The following is a 19,031-nucleotide window of genomic DNA, read 5'->3' as shown; positions in this document are numbered from 1 at the left end:
TTCTACCCTATCTAACCAATCTGTCTGCAATAGTGTGAAAAAATACCAAGTTCTTTTGTTTCCTATTTACAACCCAACAGAAAAATATAGCAACAGCAAAATGCTAGGGTATGAGTGGGAAGGTGAAAATGTATACAGGCTGCCTCGTGTCTGAAATAATCTGTAGAGGATACATTTCTGCATTCCTTGACCTTGTTATAGACTTGCTAAATTCAGAATTATATTTAAAACCAATTTGTATGTTTAAATAGACCAGACAAAATTTGCATAGCTACCTAATGCTGTCAATGTTTCTTCAAATGATTCCTTCCTTTCTTTTCCTCTATAAATGCTTAAAATGAATGATAATCCTACCACGTCTATTAGTGACCTCCCGTCCTCACAGATATTTTCAGTCTGGAAGGAGTGAAGGAATGGCACAAACAGCAGGTGTAAGATGGAAGAAAACCTACTTGCAACAAAAAGCAACACTTCTGATGCTCTCTTCAGCTCATCTGGACTGTGTCTTTCTTCCGTGGTTCCACTTGAAAAATAATACCCTGAATTTGCACTGTCACACTCAAATTTTCAGGAACAAAGGCATCATGGCACCAAATCCCACCAGCAGCTGCTTTCAAAGAAGCCAAACTGGGTATTTCAGAGGAAGATGTGAACTACCGAGATGGAAAATTCTGAATAATGTACACATAAAATGATTGTTTCTCCTGGTTCTCTTTGATTAATTGACAAAAACAGAACTTATATCCCTGTTTTTAAGAAACCTCATGATCTCCATTCATTCTTATGATTCAAAACAAAGGTCAGTTCTTAAATGGAAAGCTACCAAAATAGTTCACTGGCCCTACCCATTACTAAAATTGAAATTCTTGCATTCTCAAGAAAGCAAAGATGCAGGTTTAACACCTCTATACAGTTATTAAAACAGGACGTGAACAAGACAAGCATGCTGATAAACAAGAACTAAACTACTCTCTGCCTTTGCCCTGCTGTAGTGTTGTTCTTCCAAGCATGTAACTTTCTCTCCTCCTCCGTGGTTTTAGTCACAATTCAATGCTTTACATCAGCAAAATATTCTCCATGTCTTTTGCTCTAATTACGACCGCTGATTTGACAGTCCTCTGAGTTTGGAGTTAAATGCAGCAGGGATGGTTTGTTGTTGTCCCTCAGATAACGGCTGAGCCAAAGGTTTCTTGGAGGAGAAAAAAGAACTTTTATTTTAATTAGTATTTCTTTTTAATCTTAGCTACTACGACAAACTGACACTTAACGTTTTGCCAGGATGTTTGAAGGAGAGCAGGACCACACGCGGGGGTAGGCACTAGTCAAGCAAGGCAGAGAACCCAAACACCTCCTGGCCTTGGAGGGCGAAAAGCTTTCCAGACAGGTCCAGGATGCTTACTCAGCCTCTCATGCACATAGATGCATACACCACTTCAGAACTGATGTAGAGGCTAAGTGGGAAATGGTATTTCAAGTTTTCTTGTTAATGACCCCGTAAGCAGGGATGATACCTTGGAGAGAGGTAATGTAAGGTTACCACCTTTGAACTTGAGCCCATGGCCCTTCCACAGTTGGAAAGTCCAAACTATATTAACTGAAACCTCTTACCAATTATAGCATGTGCCTTTTCATCAGCTACTACTCCAACAAGAGTAGTATTACGCTCACACATCTTTCTTCCTGAGATCCTAAATTAATCATTATGTTTTATTTTGGACAGCCAGGATGGGAATAGCTCTGTGGCAGCTGCTCTTGTGGCAGCTCTACTACACAGCCATACTCACTGCTTAATCTGCATTCAGGGACCTTCTGTGAACTGCACCCTTGCACTGCCATAGGGACCTCTATTCCTGCCCTTTTGGTCACCCATCTTCTTCCCATTATCAGACCACACAGATGCATCCAGTATACAAATACTCTCCTCCATCTGCAACACCTGCTCCTCTCTTCTGCTGCCTTCTCTGAGTCAGAAGAAACGTCATCCAGGTCAAAGATGCTGTTGCAGCATTCAGCGAAGCAAAAAAAAAGGACCAGGATAAAAGCTGTCCAAAGAGAGCACAATAAGGGAGGCTTCCCTTTCTCCTTTCAAACAACGTGCTTCCTGAGAGAAGCACCAGCCTTCCTTTTAGACATTTCTTCAGAAGTGATACGATACAATCATCATTTCCTGATGGCTATCTGGAGACCAAACCTTTAAATCTCTGATTCCTCCCAAGGCCACAAAGCAGGCACAGAATTGCCTATATCCCACCCCAAACTGTGAGCCACCTGCCTGCCAGCACACCCCAAGGAATGGCTCTTGGTGCCCATCACACATGGACACTCCTATCAAGAGGCTGGACGAAACTCAGGCAGGTCCCTCCACCAGGGTGGGATCCCCCTGCAGGAGTGGGCTACGGAGCAAAGATGGCTTTGGGTCTCCTGCCCCCTTAGTGGTTAAACCACCAGAGAGTTTGTGGAATCTCCTTCTTTGGAGATATTCAAAACCCACCTGGATGCCATCCTGTGTAACATGCTCTAGGTGACCCTGCTCGAGCAGGGGGGTTGGACAGGGTGATCTCTGAAGCTCCTTTCCAACCTTAACCATTCTGTGATTCTGCTCAGATCTCAGCAATCAATAAGCTTATCCACTGCCTTCAAAGAAGACAACAAATATTTACAAATATAAGTATCTGCAAGTGAGAAAGCCCTTCCAATTCTCCTCCTAGTTTAATTAGGAGTCAAAAATTTGCAATATCTGACTGGATTTGCGTACAGGTCCAAATATTGGTTCAGCCACCCATCTCAGATGCACTGAAAAAATATATAATCTCTAGTTCATAAATTGCATTATGTTATTTTAAAGCTAAATTTGTACATCGGAGATTATGAAGACTTTAAAAATTTCAAGGGAATATGTTAACGTTGTCTATTGTGCACTTGCTCTGAAAAATCTAGACATGACTATTTCCCCCTAATAAAACATGAGTGTAGCTCTACTGGGTTGCAATTAACCTTTTTGTCAAGGTTTGTCTGATCTTAAAAGGAACAGAAATAATGAAGGCTTTTAAATCAGTGTTTCAGGAAACTACTCAATATTTTAGATTTCAGTGAAAACACCTGGGTTAACAATGATATTCTGTGTTTAAAAAAAAAAAAAAGTGTAATTACAGCAACACTTGTGTAGATTTCTGCCTGCAGGAATGTACGTAACACCTCCAGACCATGGAAAGGTCATTCTTCTCTTGCTGTGGAGCATGAAACAGTTAACAAAGAATGTTGAAATAATATATACTCTATGCCTTTCCCACAGAGCAAAGAGCTAGCACCGCTGTTAGGCACTTTGGATGTCAATTGATAACATCGATCTTCCTTGTACATCAATAATTAGCATCTACAAATCCCAACTATTTATAGACGTTCATACTGTAAGATCATAGCAATGGCTGTCTATCTGCTCTTTACTGCAGGTAAAATGTGGCTGGAAGAGCGCAATCTCTCTTCAGAAAACTTAATCATCCTGCTGTTGCTTTGCTAGAGACAGAGGGATAAATGGGATTCCTGAATAAATAGCATAATAGTCAAACAAACCTAAATCACTCCCATGATACAGTAAAACTATTCATGAACTGAAGAACCACACTACCCATGCAAATGTAATTCAAAATACTAGGATAAATTTCCCTACTTGAAATTCTGCGCCTTCCATTGTCTGCCAGTTCACTGCACTCTTGGGATAATTTTTACACCTGACCTCCGTTCTTGCTCAGTTTTGCACTCCCGGTTAGCATCCACCCACCACAACTACTGGGGAGCTCGAAATGGATGAATTGCCACCAGGTAATCTTGTGCATATCATTTCAGCTTTCTGAGCTTCAGTTTCCTCTCCACAAAATGGAGATAATGCTAATGACCTACTTTGCAAGCCATTTTGAGATCTACTGATGAGAATTGGTAAGATTTATAAACCACTAAGCTACATTTGGTACACAATGTATTTTTAAATTTAATTCTGACATAGCTATAAATTCACAGTGCACAACTACTTAAATTTCATGTTTCTGCAACTAAAACTAAACTTTTTACACATACACAAAGGGCCACCAGGGACTTATTTCCCATAACTACATAAAAACAAATGTAATTTTAGGAAAAAAGCCTGAATAATGTAAATGTCAGTCATCTGGCTTCTAGGAGTTCATCAGATAGCAAAATGATGCCATTAAATGGTCAAGGAAAAGGACTACACCAGACAAAGGGTCAGGGTCAAAAGGAAGGCAGTGGCTAGAAATGGAAAAGCAATATACAATAAAACATACAGGGATAGGAAGAAAGAGGGAACAACTAAGTATGTGCATGAGAAATTATGGCTTATGAAATGGACATTGAAAGCTCAGTACGTATGGAAAAAAATCCTTCAATGGCTGGAGTTATTACAACAATGATAAAGTCGTTAGAGAACTTCCAGAGTATGACCAAAAGGCTTTCTGCACCCAAAAGCAGAAAGGGCAGAGAGGATGATCCAGGTACTACAGGTTGCTTAGCTTGATCTCAGTGCCAGCCAAAATAACAAAATAGCCAAACCAACTTTAAACACGTTTAATAAAGAAGGGAAAGAACATAATGAATGGCTGTCAATATGGAATGATGTAAAATGCCCCGTAATGTATATTTCATTATCTGATAAGAGTATAAATTTGGTCCAGAAAGCTGGCCAAACTCCTTGGCAGAACGAGCTGCGGGACAAATGCAGCAGCCAGACGGCGCCGCAGCACACAGTGAATGTCTACCAGAGAGGCATGAGCCAGGCCAGCTCCACGTACCAGTGCTCCCCTGCTTCAGGCTAGGCTGGGCTGCAACGTGGACCATTGGCTTGATGATGGCCTCAGGAGTTGCTCCCTCCTGCAGCCAAGGAGCTTCCTCCCAACAGCTCCCAGATCCGCATGGCCACAGCGCCCATCGTACAACGTCGCCTCATCCCATTGCTGTATTTGAACCACCCAAGCATCACAGGTTTCCCAAATCCTCTTGTGTGGTAATCATTCCTGAATTGACACGGCATGACACTCTTGACTAAATGTTAAGGCTATGCAGTTCAATAAATTGCAGGTTAAACGGATGAAGAAGTTGGTACCTGTGAGATACCAAGCAAGGAGTTGAGAGTAGTGGAAAGTAGCAAAAACGAAAAATATTACTGAGAGCCTTTCGGTCTCCAGTGGGCAGAAAGATTAGAGGTATGTTTAAAAAGTAATGAGGGGAGTCACACAGGATGATGTGTTTGATAAATGGGCATGTGCCAATGAAATGTTTTCTATGAAAATCAGATATGTAAGTGAAAGCAATGCAAACCATATCTACATCGTGGGAAGGGGAAAATTTCCAAGCAAGAACAGTTCTGAAAAGGATCTAGAAGTCTTAGATGCGCAATTCAACGTGTGGTTTGCTCTGGCAAAAAGTCACCTACTCCTGAGATATACAATAGTCAGAGGTAGGCTTGGAGAGGCTAAGCAACAGACAGCATTGACAAATAAGGTGTAGCCAACTAGCTACAATACCAGTTGCAGAAACGTGTATTTGGGACCCAGCAGGCTGAAATCCCTACTGCTGCTAATGAGCTGGATTAAAGTGCAGCCCAAATGTTGGTATCTGCCATCACCAGACATCCAAATTCAGGCTAGACAGAGCTTTAACGAGCTCAGCTCCTTTACTTTATCAAAAGAAGGTTGAGTGATGGTTTGATTACATCCGTAAGTGCCTTAACAGGACTTTTTTTTTTTTTTAGTACAGTGGAAAAAAATGTGTAAGTAGATGCCAGTTCAAGAAGCTGAAGCCAGGTTAATTTAAATCTGATCCTTTCTTTAAAGCCATAAAGTGTAATGAAAAATTGAGAAGAATATGAAGGGATGTGGAAGATCCTCAGTCTCTGTTCAGACTTCTAAATCAGTACTGGCTGTTGGTCTGGACGGGTTGGTTTAGTTAAACACAAGTTCGTGGGTTCAACAGAGGAGTAACTCAGAGAAAAGTAATGGCCTGTGACATACAGACTAGAGTCAAACTCCCTAACTTTACTGTATTTATCGTTATTATTTTATATACGGCTTATGAGTGTTCAGTTTTCTACATAAAAAGTGTATCCATCTACAAACAGTTACTGCTTTAAAGATCAAATTCCAGTTTAATTCAATCTCTTGGAAGGTTAGATTTGATTTTAGTGGATATTTTTTTTATTGCACATTAAACTCTAGAAATTTACAGACACTTCATATGTTTTCTGGGTTGCTGATGGAGCACACACAAGGCTCAAAAGGCAATACCAGATTCAGAAAAGTACTTGATTTCTGGGAAGAAAACTAAGTAGTCCTGGATGTGGAAATATTCCATTCTTCATCACAGCAGGTCTCTGACAGTGGCATGCAAGAACAGGGGGCAGAAGTAAATCCTGAGAGCATCACAAGTAGGAGTGAATTTAAAATTGTTAAACTCCAAAAATCTCTGTGACTTCTCAACCTTTGTGCTGTCTGCTAAGATTGCCACTGACATGTCACCAAAGGCAATAATGGGGATGCCTGTCCCACCCAAACAGGAACACGGGCACCTCAGGAGGTCTTCCTGCTTACTCGCAGGCTATGTGCTTCTGAAATGGATAGTTTCAAACACCAAGAGACTGTATCATAGTACCACTCCCCTGAGCTGTCTACTCTTCCCACCAGAAGCCTAGCCGGTGTCCAGGCAAATAACCACTTCTCCCATTACCCTGCACAACAGAGTCCTTCCTCAAGGGGCAGGTGTCCCTGGATGCTGCACGGTGGACCCGGGGGAAAACAGAGAGATGGAGGCAATTTCCTGAGTGCCCAAAGGCATTGGAGGATGCAACTCTGCAGATCAGAGCAATGGGAAACAGCACCAGAACAAAACTGCAACCAGGTCTCTGTAGCACCAAAACCCTTGATATTATAGCCATGGAGAAGTGCAATGAAAACATGGGAAGGATATCCAAATTGTGACCTATTAAATTACTGGTATGGATTACTGTCAAGGCGATGTATTCAACAGGGTACACTGTGCTTCAGCTAAAGGTAGAAACCTCATTTTCATGCTCTAATCCCTCCACCCACTTCTTCTATTATCACCAGGATTGATACCCCCTCAAGGAAAAAAGTTCCCATGTGCAACTAGTTATATATGCTTAATAACTTGCACTTATTAAAGATAAAAAGGATCAGAATTATAGGCTTAGCAAGGATTAGCAAGCATAAGTGCGTATTTCTGCAACTACCACACTTTTTATAGCCCTGTCACACTCCAAGATAGAGTTGTATCATTATATAGAGTTATATAACCATAAAGAGTTATATCACTGGAAGCAGTACAGCATTGTCCCAGACAGTCTTGATTATCAAAGTCTGGTTGTACCAAGTGAAGAAAAACCTTTAGGATACTGCTGTGCTGTCTCCTGGTCCCATCTGTTAACAGCACACTGTCCTGAGTTGTAGAAACCTCATCAGCACATCATTGCATCCTAATCCAGTCTTCCACCAGTATTCACAGGAACTTCCCAACCACTTCCAGCTGCAGAAAAGTCTGATATTTCACTCCAAAGAGACTCAAGACAACTAGTGAGAATCCCAGGCAAATAAACTTTCAAGTTTACCTGGAGGCCACATTTTTTCTTCACTGGTAATAACAAAGGAAATAAAACCATCGTATAACTGGGTGGTGTTTCACTATTATCCCAAAAATGCCAGTCTTTTTTCCATCCTTAAGCTTTCAGTTTAGTATAATCTACAGCACTCTTGGCTTCAAATGGTGTTAAAATTTTAAGTGGCCCAGTTTGCCCTCCTAATAGTTAGGGCCCAGAAAAGTGGCTTCATTTCTTTTCTGGCAAATAAACATAAGATTATTACCACTGTGTGTCTTTGGAGGGACTGAATGCCTTCAGATGCTTTTGAGACAGAATAAAAGCACAGCGAGCTGATAAAAGCATCCAACTGTGACCCTACAATGGTACAAACATAAAAGAGAAGATTCTCTGGGTTTTATTCTCTGGAAGAAAATACCTTCATGTGCTTGTACCGGCCTTCCACCTCTGCTGTGTAAGGCATTCAGGTAGGACGCCTGGAGAGCTGGCCCTCCACCACCACAGGTACGACCTGGTACCGAATCCAGGTCAGACAAGTGTTTGTGTCACCAAAGAGGAACAGGAAAAGCAAAGAAAGACCGGAGAAAACACAGCACAGCTCCTTCAGTGGAAAATAAGGCTTTGTCCCAGTGACCACCAGGTGCAGCCAGCAGCTCCTGCAACACCTCCTGCCCCACCACTGGCTCTCAATTTCTGCTTCCACACCAGGCTGCTACAAACCATAAAGCAAATCAACAGAGGGATGTTCTCCCTTCTCTCTGCACCTGCACAACTGTCGGTGGCATCTCCATCCAGGCACACACCAAGCACGTGGCTGATGTCTCCTTTCATTATCATGGCTTTCACTGCTTCTGCCTGAGATGCTGGTTTTGCAGACTTGCATGGTTAGACAGTTTTAAAGTACTTTTCCAGTTAAGAGGATACAACAGTACTTCTCGGTCACTGTAGCTGCTTGTTATACCCAAGCTAACATATTGCTTGGGTATTTGAGTCTTGTTTGCACTTCTTGTACCTCTTCAGAGCTGTATGCACACTGTTGGCAAGGTGGGGAGAGAGTCAGGAGGAATCCAGGCACTTAACAGCTCTATATCAATGGGATTAACAGAATAACAAATAAAATTCTCTGTGTTTTACAGCAATGTATCATAGGTTTCCTGCACATCACTCAACAATAACAGATGCCAGCACGGGTAACAAGAAAACATGCCAGTCAGATCTTTAGTGTCACCCTGCCTATCCCCTCCCCAAACACAAGGCTTTTGATTGATCTTTGACAGTGTATTTTATCTGAGGAGGATAAATATTCCTCTTCTCCAGTCTTGCTTTGTAAGCTTCAGCAGCCTTCTGGACTAAAACAAAATCACAGCCTCCTGGGTGACCTGGGAAAATTTTTCACCGTTTTTGCTCCCTCCTGCAAGCAAAGCCCCCTCTGCCTGCTCCTCCTGCTTTCTGACAGCATTAACGCAGCCAACAGTGAGCACACAGGTAAGCAAACACATACACCATCTGTCACGGAGCCCCAGCCCTCTCTAGCTCCCCTCGCTCCCACGGGGCCAGTCCCCGTGATGCCAACTAGATTTTTGATACCGAGCCTCTCAGCAAGCATGTTTCTGAGCCCATGTTGGGCAAAAATCCCACTCCTCCCTTGCAACATGCTTTGCAGTACGAAAAATATATTCTTTTATTTTAATGCCCTCTTTTCACACACGTGACAAGCTCCCCAGTACTTCTGGGCAGATCTGAGTCCCCTGTGCAAAGCCGGCACAAGATGCCAACAGCATCACAGCCACCGCAAGTGGGCCCAGCAAACACAACCATCTCTTTACAGAAGCCAGGACACGCAGACATCCTGCAGCCTAGCTACACCCATCGTTATGATTTAAATACCAAACCCTTGTACCTCGTAGGAACGTGATATACTGCAGCTTCACAACAAAGCTGCATACTTTCAAACAGTGCAGAATACATCAGTATGGAGAGATTATTGCATAATGGCATCAATATTTTATTTCTGCTGAATTTTTTATCTCAAATTTACTGCTCCCATAAGTAATAGACAGTAACTCATCTACGCCATAGTTACTTATGTATTATGTATTGCATGGGCCTGGCAGAATTTCTGAAGAAAAAAAATCTTTTTTTTTCTTTTTTAAATAGCCCTTTCAATGATAAATCCCAGCAGTATTTTACTGAAATGCTTTTTACAAAAGTTTAAAAATTCTCCCCTAAATTCTAATATATACGTTTACCAATCTCATAATTCAAGAAGCAAGTGGCCTGACAGCTTCTAAGCACATTGTAATGTTATCTGCAAGGACAATGAATTATGCATGTCTCATAGCACTACGTCTGACAAAACAGTGCTCTGATCCCAGTGCAGTGGGATCCTGCAGATCCACCCAGTTGAGATGCAGAGAATAATGCAACAGTGCTGTTATTCCATCCTTGTAGTAAAATGCTGCTAATATTTGGTTATGTGGTTTTTTTTTTCTTACTATTTTATCAATATAAAAAAACAAACTCAGATTTACACAAAAGGAAAAGGAAAAACATCAGGTCAATGGTTTGTAATTATGGAGCTTGCTGGATGTATTGATCAATGTTAATCCATGCTCTAATCAAAGCATCCTGAGGAAATTCTTAAGACTCCAGTCATATGCCTTGAAGAGAGATGTGGCTGGTTTTTTGGTTTGTTTTTTTGCTTTAAGTATGACTTTGACAGAAGTAAGTACTCCTTAAACATGCAGTCAAACCTCTCTCGGCTGCTGACAACAATATTTTGTGGTGTTCACAGTTAATACTTGGCATTGTAACTAACAGTTCCCTTCACTGGAGGACAGCAGTACATGCATTACTCACTTTGCAGCTGTTGCTCTTTCCCATAGGAACAGGTATTGTTCCTGTAGTGGATGTCAGGAGGATCCTGCTCCTCCTCAGATGGGGAGAGGGCGAGCTCAGCTCCCCCAGCACATCCCTCCATCCCCAAAGTACAAATCTCCTAGGCTGTGAATCCAAAGGAACATTTGCAGGACACCAGCTGAATTGTAGAGGCAGAGAGGCTTATGGTGGCTGAGAAGGTTCTCCTACATCACGATCTTACAACTTCACAGATAATACTCTGGAGGCAAAAAAAATCTCGTATTTGATGTCAGCCCAAAGAGAGGTCTTTCATTTTATTTGAAGTCTGCCTTTATAAATCTACTTGTCATTTATCCAAGCACATAAGTGTTATCTATATCATCAGAAAGTAGTTTAAATCCTGTTTGCATTCAAATGACACCAAGTTTTATTCTACACAAGATGGCTTAGAGGGCACATTGTTCTCAGTGACAAATCAAGCCTTCTCCAAGCAGGAACAGAAAAACAGAGCAAGGAATAAATTACCACAAGGCAACTTCCTACAGAAGATGGATATGGATCCCATAGGATAGATGCCTTTCTTTATGGAAACATGCATTATTTTACCCAAAGCAATATACATGTGAACCTTACACCAAAGACATCCTACAACCAAAGGCGAGGATGCTACTGGATCCTTTCCCTACCAATTCTCCCTGTGTAGCACAGGTCATCAGGTGATGAGAGCATTGCACACCTCAGCAAACACCACCAGCAGCAGCTGCTAAATACTAGGCAGAACATCCACTGCCACGCAGACATCACTGCTGGCCAGTAAGAAGAGACCCAGCTGGGCTGTTCTTTCCCATCTCATCTCCAAGAAAGAGAAACGGAGTAAAGACCAACACCTCAGCACAAAGGAGCTGAAATTAGTTTTGATAAATAAAAGACACTAGTCCTGCAGAAGAAAGCTCTCCCAATACAACGCAGTATTATAATGACTGAAAACCATGCTATTTTTAGCAAACATCAGCTGTAGTGAAGAAGTAGTGATATTACAAAGGAAAACGAAGGTTTGTTGCTCTGACAAAGCATTGTAAGGGAATATTCCGCTCATAGTTCTTTATTTTTTAATCAATAATTTGGAAAAGTGGCATCAAAATTCCGACGAAACATTTCCTAATAGCAAGATCACAGCCATGACATCTCCCTGTCACTGGACTCAGCTTGAATATACGATTTATCATTTACAAGAAAATATTAGTATATTTCATATTTACCTTTTGTTGAATCATCTTCAATTGGTTGCTTGAACAAAGTGATATCCTTAAAAGTGCACAGGAACAAAACCACTTTTTCATGCTCATTTCTTATAGGAGCAATTTGCATGTAGAACCAAACCGGGGTTCCTGGAGCAGAGAAAAAGGTGACGCTGGAGTGTGGTGCAACACAACCCTTCCCCAGCCCATACACAGAATACTTCATACATCATATGATACACACATCTTTCAGGAGCACATCGAGGTATTTCCACATGTCCCAGACCTTTAATTTCACTTACTCAAGAGGAAACAACATTCTTATTTTTTACAGATTCATTAAAATGGGGAAATGCTACCAAATGGACAAGCTGATAACCGGAAAGAGAACACCCTGAGATAACTGTATTACTCTTCCCCTCTTGCTCTTGGTTTTACCATCATGTCTCACTAACCTGGTATCTGCAGGGTAGTCAGGTGAGAAAAAATAGACTGAGGATTTCTTTGAATCCTTCTTCACATAATATGGAGCTATCAAAACCAAAATTGCTAGACTGTACCGTCAAATGCTCCAAATTTGATGCTACTCTGTTATTTAAGAGGGCCTGAACTAATTCAGACATAAAATTTAAATGTCCTATCTGGACAAGTATGGAGATAGGATTTCCTGTTGTGTTTCAGGTCATACCCTCCATCTCCTCGTTGTCTTGCCGAGTGGAACAAATTTGCAATGCGTTTATCTATACTTAGGCTTTGAACTAAATAGAAAATAATTTTCAGATTATACCATTCATCAAATGAACAGCCAGAAAACTGCTTACAGTGTCGGAGTGGTTAGAATGGTTTTATGGTAAAGCCTCACTGCCCACAGAGGGCTCCTGCAAGTGCTCAGGAGCTAAAATCTGGGCTTTCTACCGAGACATTGAAACAAGCTGCTCACCCACTGCTATCCCAGGGCACAGCTGGCCCCTCCAAATCTCCTCTAACACACCGCATCTGGGAGCTGTGCCAGGGATGGATGCCCAGAGGGCAACGAAACCCATTTGGAGCAGGGCTGCTGTAGGGAAGGTCAAAATCCACAGGGGTTCATGGCAAAACTCAGCAGTGCTCTGCTGGAATTAAAGCAGTAACTCACTGAAAGTGAACTGGAGAGGTGGGGGAGATGGGGGACTGCTTTCAGTGGTAATTCCAGAGCCATTATGCTGATCACTTGATTATCTCAATTCCCAGTTGCTAACCCAAGATAAAAGGCTCTTTTCAGAACTTCTAAGAAAGAGTGCTGCAGCTCTCAAGAGTGATACTGTGCTTTCACTTGTACCTGGCAACTCATCAGCACCCTTTGAAAAGCTCCACAAGTAAGTAGACAAAATAACCTGTACAACAGCCCTGAGAAAAATCAGAGAGAGGCAAGGTGGACAGTGCTGTAGAAACAGCAATCTGGACAGGGGCTCAAAAGCAGGCAAAGAGGTTTCCTGAGTATTACCCACACATTTATGCATGTCTACGTGGGTGCTAAATAGCTGGGTGGGTAGAGCTGAGGACCGTATGTGAGGGAATGCAGTAAAGCAGCAGAAATTCATAGCAAACTTGCAGGTCTGAACCTGAAATCGGCTAACTGGGTTAGAGTGCCAAGGGAGCGTGTGAAGCCAGCAGCCACATGGATGCTGCTTGGTAACAACAGCTCTTAAACTTCACCCCTGGGCTGAAAGAAAGGAGGATGGGAAAGCAACCTGAAAATCTCAAGATCTAAATTTGCTGAAAGCATAAAGGAATGAGCGAGAAAGAAAAGGTTGCGATAAAATAACAAAAATACCCAGCACCTCTGGAGCTACAGCTTGGAGATGTTGGTGGAAATGTGCTCTGCAAGCTCCATGCAGGAGAGAAGCAGCATGCAGGGTGATAACCACTAGCCTTTCTACAGAATAACTCCACATTTTTCACAGGTATATTCATACCAACAGACACTATTCTTCATTTCCTTATCTGCTCCAATATTCAGCCTGGATGATAAGCATGCAGTTTCTATAAGAAGCTTCTTTCACAAGTACCAGCGTATGACAAATGGAAGCAAACCTAAGGCAAACCAGCTGCTGAACTGGAGCCAAAAGGTGAGGCTGTTAATGTTAGCAAGAGGCTGAAGTGCTGGGCTTCAGGTGATGGAGATGAAAGCTGGCAACATGTTATGGATGGGAACTGGCTCAAGACTGAAAAGAAAAATGAGTACTTTTCCATGAAGTCCTCCTATAATCCTGCGTATCTTACAGAAAGTACAGACTCGGAGATCTGGGCAAAGGTGAAGATTTTATTAAGGCAACTGCAGCTCAATAAATCTCTGAAACACCATCAAGCTCAAGCGGGCAATCCACAGCCCAAAGCAAAAAAAGCAACTGGCTAGTTACAGAACAGTGACAAAGATAAGGCTTTCCTCTTTTTAATATTTAAATATAATGGAAAGAAATTTAGTTTAGGACTGGCCCATGCCAAGCAGGAGCTACCAGCCCATTTAAAAAGGGAAGCCAGGGTAGGGAAAATCCCTGAGTCTCTGGGATCTTCTGCAATCACCTGGACATCAGGGGGTGCTGAGCACTACCACCCACAAAGATACACAACAAAGGTCTGTCCCAGGAAGCCTCCCCACTGCGAGGGTGTGCGCAGGTCACCTGTACAGGAACAGGGGAGAGAGGCAGGAAATCCAGAGAACATCCGCCTGCTGAGGGACCAAAAGGAGGGCTAAGGTTTGGAGGGCTATCACGGGCACCTGCAGGAACAGCTGGACTTCAGAGGCACTCTTACTTCTCTTTTTAATTATCGTTTACTGAAATGCTTTGAAGCAGGCAGAATTGGAGAAATCTGAAGACAATCCCTATTGTTTAAATGCACATACAGGTAAATTTAGGCAAGAAAGGGGAAGTGGAAATAAAGCATAAGCGTATGAGTACTCTTCCAGAAGCTGAGGTATCCTGAACGCTCTCTTCAAAGTCATGAAGGGTTTATGTGAGCTTGCAGTGAGAAGGGGCAGTCAAGTATAGTCAGCATCTCCCCCAGGGCTCACCAGTGCTTACTGCAGGCACACATCGCTGCTGCTGGGAGTAACCACTCACAAATCAGGGTGTGCGTTCTCACCTGCAGACATTTGGGGATGTTTCCTGAGGGGAAATTTCATTCAGAATTTCTTTTCACTTAACCCAGTCAAGATTCCCTTCAGGAATACAACTCCTCAAAATTATTTTTTTTTTTGGAAGGAGGGATTCAGACCTGAGACACCAGGAAACACCTACTAGCTTTGGCAATCTGAACAGTTGTCCTGAAACATAAGCTCTTTCCTTGATCAGTGGTGAGCAAAATACCCATTTCTTCTCCACAATTTGCTCCAAAATTTACCCCTATGTCAAAATGAACATCTTAGTCTATTAAGTACTTATATAGAGAATCATTAAGGTTGGAAAAGACCTCCAAAATCATCTGGTCCAACCACCCCCTACCACCAATGTCACCCACTAAACCGTGTCCCTAAACACCACGTCCAACCTTTCATTGAACACCCCAGGGATGGTGACTCCACCACCTCCCTGGGCAACCCGTTCCAATGCCTGACTGCCCCTTCAGGGAAAAAAATTCTCCTAATTTCCAACCTGAAATATATATATGTACCCATATACTTATAGTATAGAGTTATAATAATATATTACATTTAATACATATAGTATAATAAAACACATTATATATAATATGGTATAATACATAATATGTATATGCACTATATATAATGTTTATAGCATACTATAATATATAATAAATATGCATTATCACTCCCAACATCATAAACTAATATATACATACTGTTTTTCTTGTAGAGGAGAATTTCAAAGCAGTTTGACTCGTAGTTGTCGAAAGTCTGTCTGACTTTTTCAATGGTCTTCTTGTCTGTCAGTTCACCATACATAAAACTGAAAAAGAAAAAAACATTTTTCTCTTTTTGCTAGACAAGCAACAGCTTGTTACAGTCGCCTTAGACTGCATAACCATCGGGGATGCTATTCAGTCATTTACCAAAGTTTAACTATGATTTACACTTCATTTAAATATTCCGAATGTCACAAGGCTGTTATGAAACCTACAATAGTAATAACCATGGCTGCCTTTTTTCTGTAAAGTAGATGTATTTGCTGTCATCTAACGTTTCATTAAGTGCTTTTCTGAACATATCTTTAAGGGCATATTGTTAGAAAAAGAGCTGATATCCTATAAAGCCATTATTGCCACAGCTGCAGGCCATGAGAATATTGCTGTGAAAATGGAGAATATTAAGCAAAACCTCCAAAAACTCCCAAATTTCATTCAATCCTCCTGAAAAGGCTGCTGGAGGAAGAACAGAACTTGCTACAGGTAAGGGCTGTTGGCTGAATCAATGGATGCAAATCTAATCTTGCCAAGATGCATCTGACAAGATATTCTGAATCCTTCTTCTCAAAAAGCAACTAGAATTGAGGTAGGATTTAACCAGTGAGAACTAATAACTGGAATCCTCTGAAAAATCACACAGAAAGCAAGTGAATGAGTTGGCCCACTGTGCACTACCACCAAAGATAACCAATTTCACCCTCATTTTCCTTACTGTATGTCACATTTCTTTGATACCTCACTGAAAATATGGAAAACATTAAAACACTTTTGAAGACTCGTCCCTTTCCAGACAGAGATTACAAAAGGCTGATTTTAACTCCACTATTTCTTGCTGCTTGACCATCTCATCACCTTTGCACTCTTTTCCAGGTCAGACTTTCAGCTGGTGCAAGTGAACCCAACACCCCGAGCTTATTTTTGAAAGCCTTTGTAAGAAAACAGCCAGGCTTTTCTCGTCATTCTTCCCTGGATTAAAAATAGGTGAAGACTGCCCTGTGCAAATTCCCAGTTATAGAACCGAAGGAAAATGGAGCAAGGGATAAAAGCTTTCAGACACTTGGACGAATACACTTTTAATTGATCAGGCTTCTCCCCCAACCCGTTTTCTTTGTTCACGAACAGTGTGAGCTCCGGCTGAAACCTACAACAGACAACCCTGAGAACATGAAAGAGAAAAAGAAAAGCTATCGGTGCCTCCGTGGTTTAAATCCAGCTTCTCTTTTATCGATCCACAGACCTCCAAAGGTTCAATAAACATTTATTTTACGTCTACTGTTCTGAAAGAAACAATAAAACAGCACAGTGGTTAGTGACTTGGCAAGCATTAAAATACTCAATGAAGGCTGGGCGGTGAATCTTTCCTTTACACAAGTGACCGAGGGAGGCGATGGGGCTGCTCCCAAAATAAGGTGCTGGCCAGGCAGGCACAGGCCGTGGGACCAGTCACAGCACTTGCATGTCTCATCGGGCACTTTTCTACTCATTTTCAAATGGCCTGCCTTTCTTTCCCTATAGCCTTTTCTACATTTACACGTGAGCTGACAACAAACAAAAGTTTGAATGCTATTTTTTTAATCTAACCCTTTTTTTTAGTGCACTGATGAGGTAAAGCAGACTGCTCAAGTCTGCAAGACAAAATAAGAGCTGATGTTTTAGTTATTCAATTCAATTGAACTCTCTTTTTGTGGTCCTGAGACTTAAAAACAATGCTTCTCTTAGTCCTGAAGGAAAAAATAATTAAAATTTGTTGAAGTGCATGACTTTACATGGCTTATAATACAGAAAGTCATCATTAATTAGCATTAAAATGACAAACCGTACTCAACAGTGGTTGACTATAGCAGTTAGCTCTGCTGAATACAATCAATAAGCTTTACGCTTTAAAGTCAGCTTACTAGTGCAGTAAACCTGTAAAACTCAAATCTTGCATTATTTTCACATATAAACAGACATTTTAAAGGCTTGTGGAAGGATACAAATGTTTTTCAGGGGGTGATTTTTACTAGCAGGCACCAAAGGGACCTCCAAGCCGCTCACTGTATAAATTATATAAGATCTCTGCTTATCACAGGTTTAATTTAATTTAGTCTGTCCTATTTTGTACACATGGAGGGACTCCTACTTCTTCAGTCAATCACTCTGTCTTTTTCTGCCTCATGTTTTTGTTATTTATTGCTTGTCAAGTGCCTTCAGTGCAAACTGTACAAGACACAAATATCAAAACCAGCCTGCTACTGGGGATCTTACTACCTAGAAAATAGACTTATCAAAGAGAAACAAGACTTACTGAAACACGCAGAGAAAGGCACAATCTTAGATAATTTCCCCATCCCTGCAACAGACTATTCGTCATTTCAGACGCCTGTGCTCCTGCCTCCTTCTGAAAGCACTCCTTGGCACAGAAAAGCCACATCTAAAGCTTTGCATCACTCTCTCCTGTCCTTTGACAGGATCCAAAAAAGTGCCACCACAGCAGCTCCGGGTCTGCAACACGTGCCAGAGAAGTGTTTGTGGCTGTTTGTGAGGCTTTAACCAGGTTAGGGGGCAGATAAAGCACAGAAGGCATACAATCCCACATCCAGTTAACAGCTCTGTTTATCCAAAAGCGTTGGATGGAAAGGCATCAGTTACAACTGAGCAGCTACCCAGGAGGAACAGCAAATGCTGATCTACGTGCCAGTAGCTCCAAAGCTTTGCAAGCACAGCAGCGGGCACCCCTTCGAGGCAGCACAGGGCAGCTCCCTGGGTCCCACTGGCATGCAGCAAGACTCCTTTGCACAGCTTTGGCAGTGCAAAGGGGTCTTCTCGTACAGGAAAGTATCGTCACAGAGTTAACATCCTGGTACCAAATTTAACTTGTCTCAAGTCTAGCACTCTGTACCCACCACGCAAAACACCATTTCGTTGAGCATGGTGGGGATTTTGCCATGATCTTCACTGGGGCCAGGGCTCTTGGACGTTTTCATCCCGCTCGCAGTGGCAGTAAATCAAAACAAGGGAGAAGGGAGATGCTGAGCGCAGCGCTGCAAGTGTTTCAGTGGAAACACAACCTGTACGCAACTTCAGCCAGCAGATCTAAATCCCTCCCTCTGTACAGCTGGAAGGCAACTCGTAAACAGGGCCCCAAAGCAGGTTTCCTCTTTAAAAACAAAACCAGCACCCAGCTACTCCCAGCCCGGTGCAAGGAAGGGTAAGGAGAGCAAAGCCTGGAGCAAACGGCAAGTGCAAAATGGTACTAGGTCTACTACCCAGCCACCAAAGGGTGCCTGCTCTGCTGAGGGCTTGCCAAGAAGACTGAACTTACTGGTAAGAAACAATTTTAAACAATGCTGATATTATTTGCAACATTAAACAGGGTTTTAATGGTTTGGAGACGATTATTCTTTCAATGTATTCATCAAGACAAATTGTCG

The 19,031-nt window shown here is 42.0% G+C and overlaps 1 protein-coding gene across 5 annotated transcripts in view; it reads right to left on the bottom strand.

Annotated features, from left to right (window-relative positions):
- The window catches only part of KCNH5 (potassium voltage-gated channel subfamily H member 5), a 165,454-nt gene that overhangs the window by 131,655 nt on the left and 14,768 nt on the right, over positions 1-19,031 (bottom strand). For all 5 annotated transcript variants that reach the window (XR_013952402.1, XR_013952403.1, XM_080596361.1 and 2 more), the window contains exons 3-4: positions 15,556-15,662; positions 11,737-11,865 (exon numbers count right to left, since the gene is read on the bottom strand). Coding sequence is in view for 3 of the 5 variants with exons in the window: in XM_080596361.1 (XP_080452487.1) it covers positions 11,737-11,865; positions 15,556-15,662 (236 nt within the window). In the remaining 2 variants the exon portion in view is untranslated. The remainder of the gene's footprint in view (positions 1-11,736; positions 11,866-15,555; positions 15,663-19,031) is intronic.

Source organism: Anser brachyrhynchus (assembly GCF_964034855.1).
Source record: "Anser brachyrhynchus genome assembly, chromosome: 5".
NCBI classification, from domain to species: Eukaryota; Metazoa; Chordata; class Aves; order Anseriformes; family Anatidae; genus Anser; species Anser brachyrhynchus.
The sequence above is the reverse complement of the archived record's forward strand: the minus strand, read 5'-3'. Positions and strand labels throughout refer to the sequence as shown.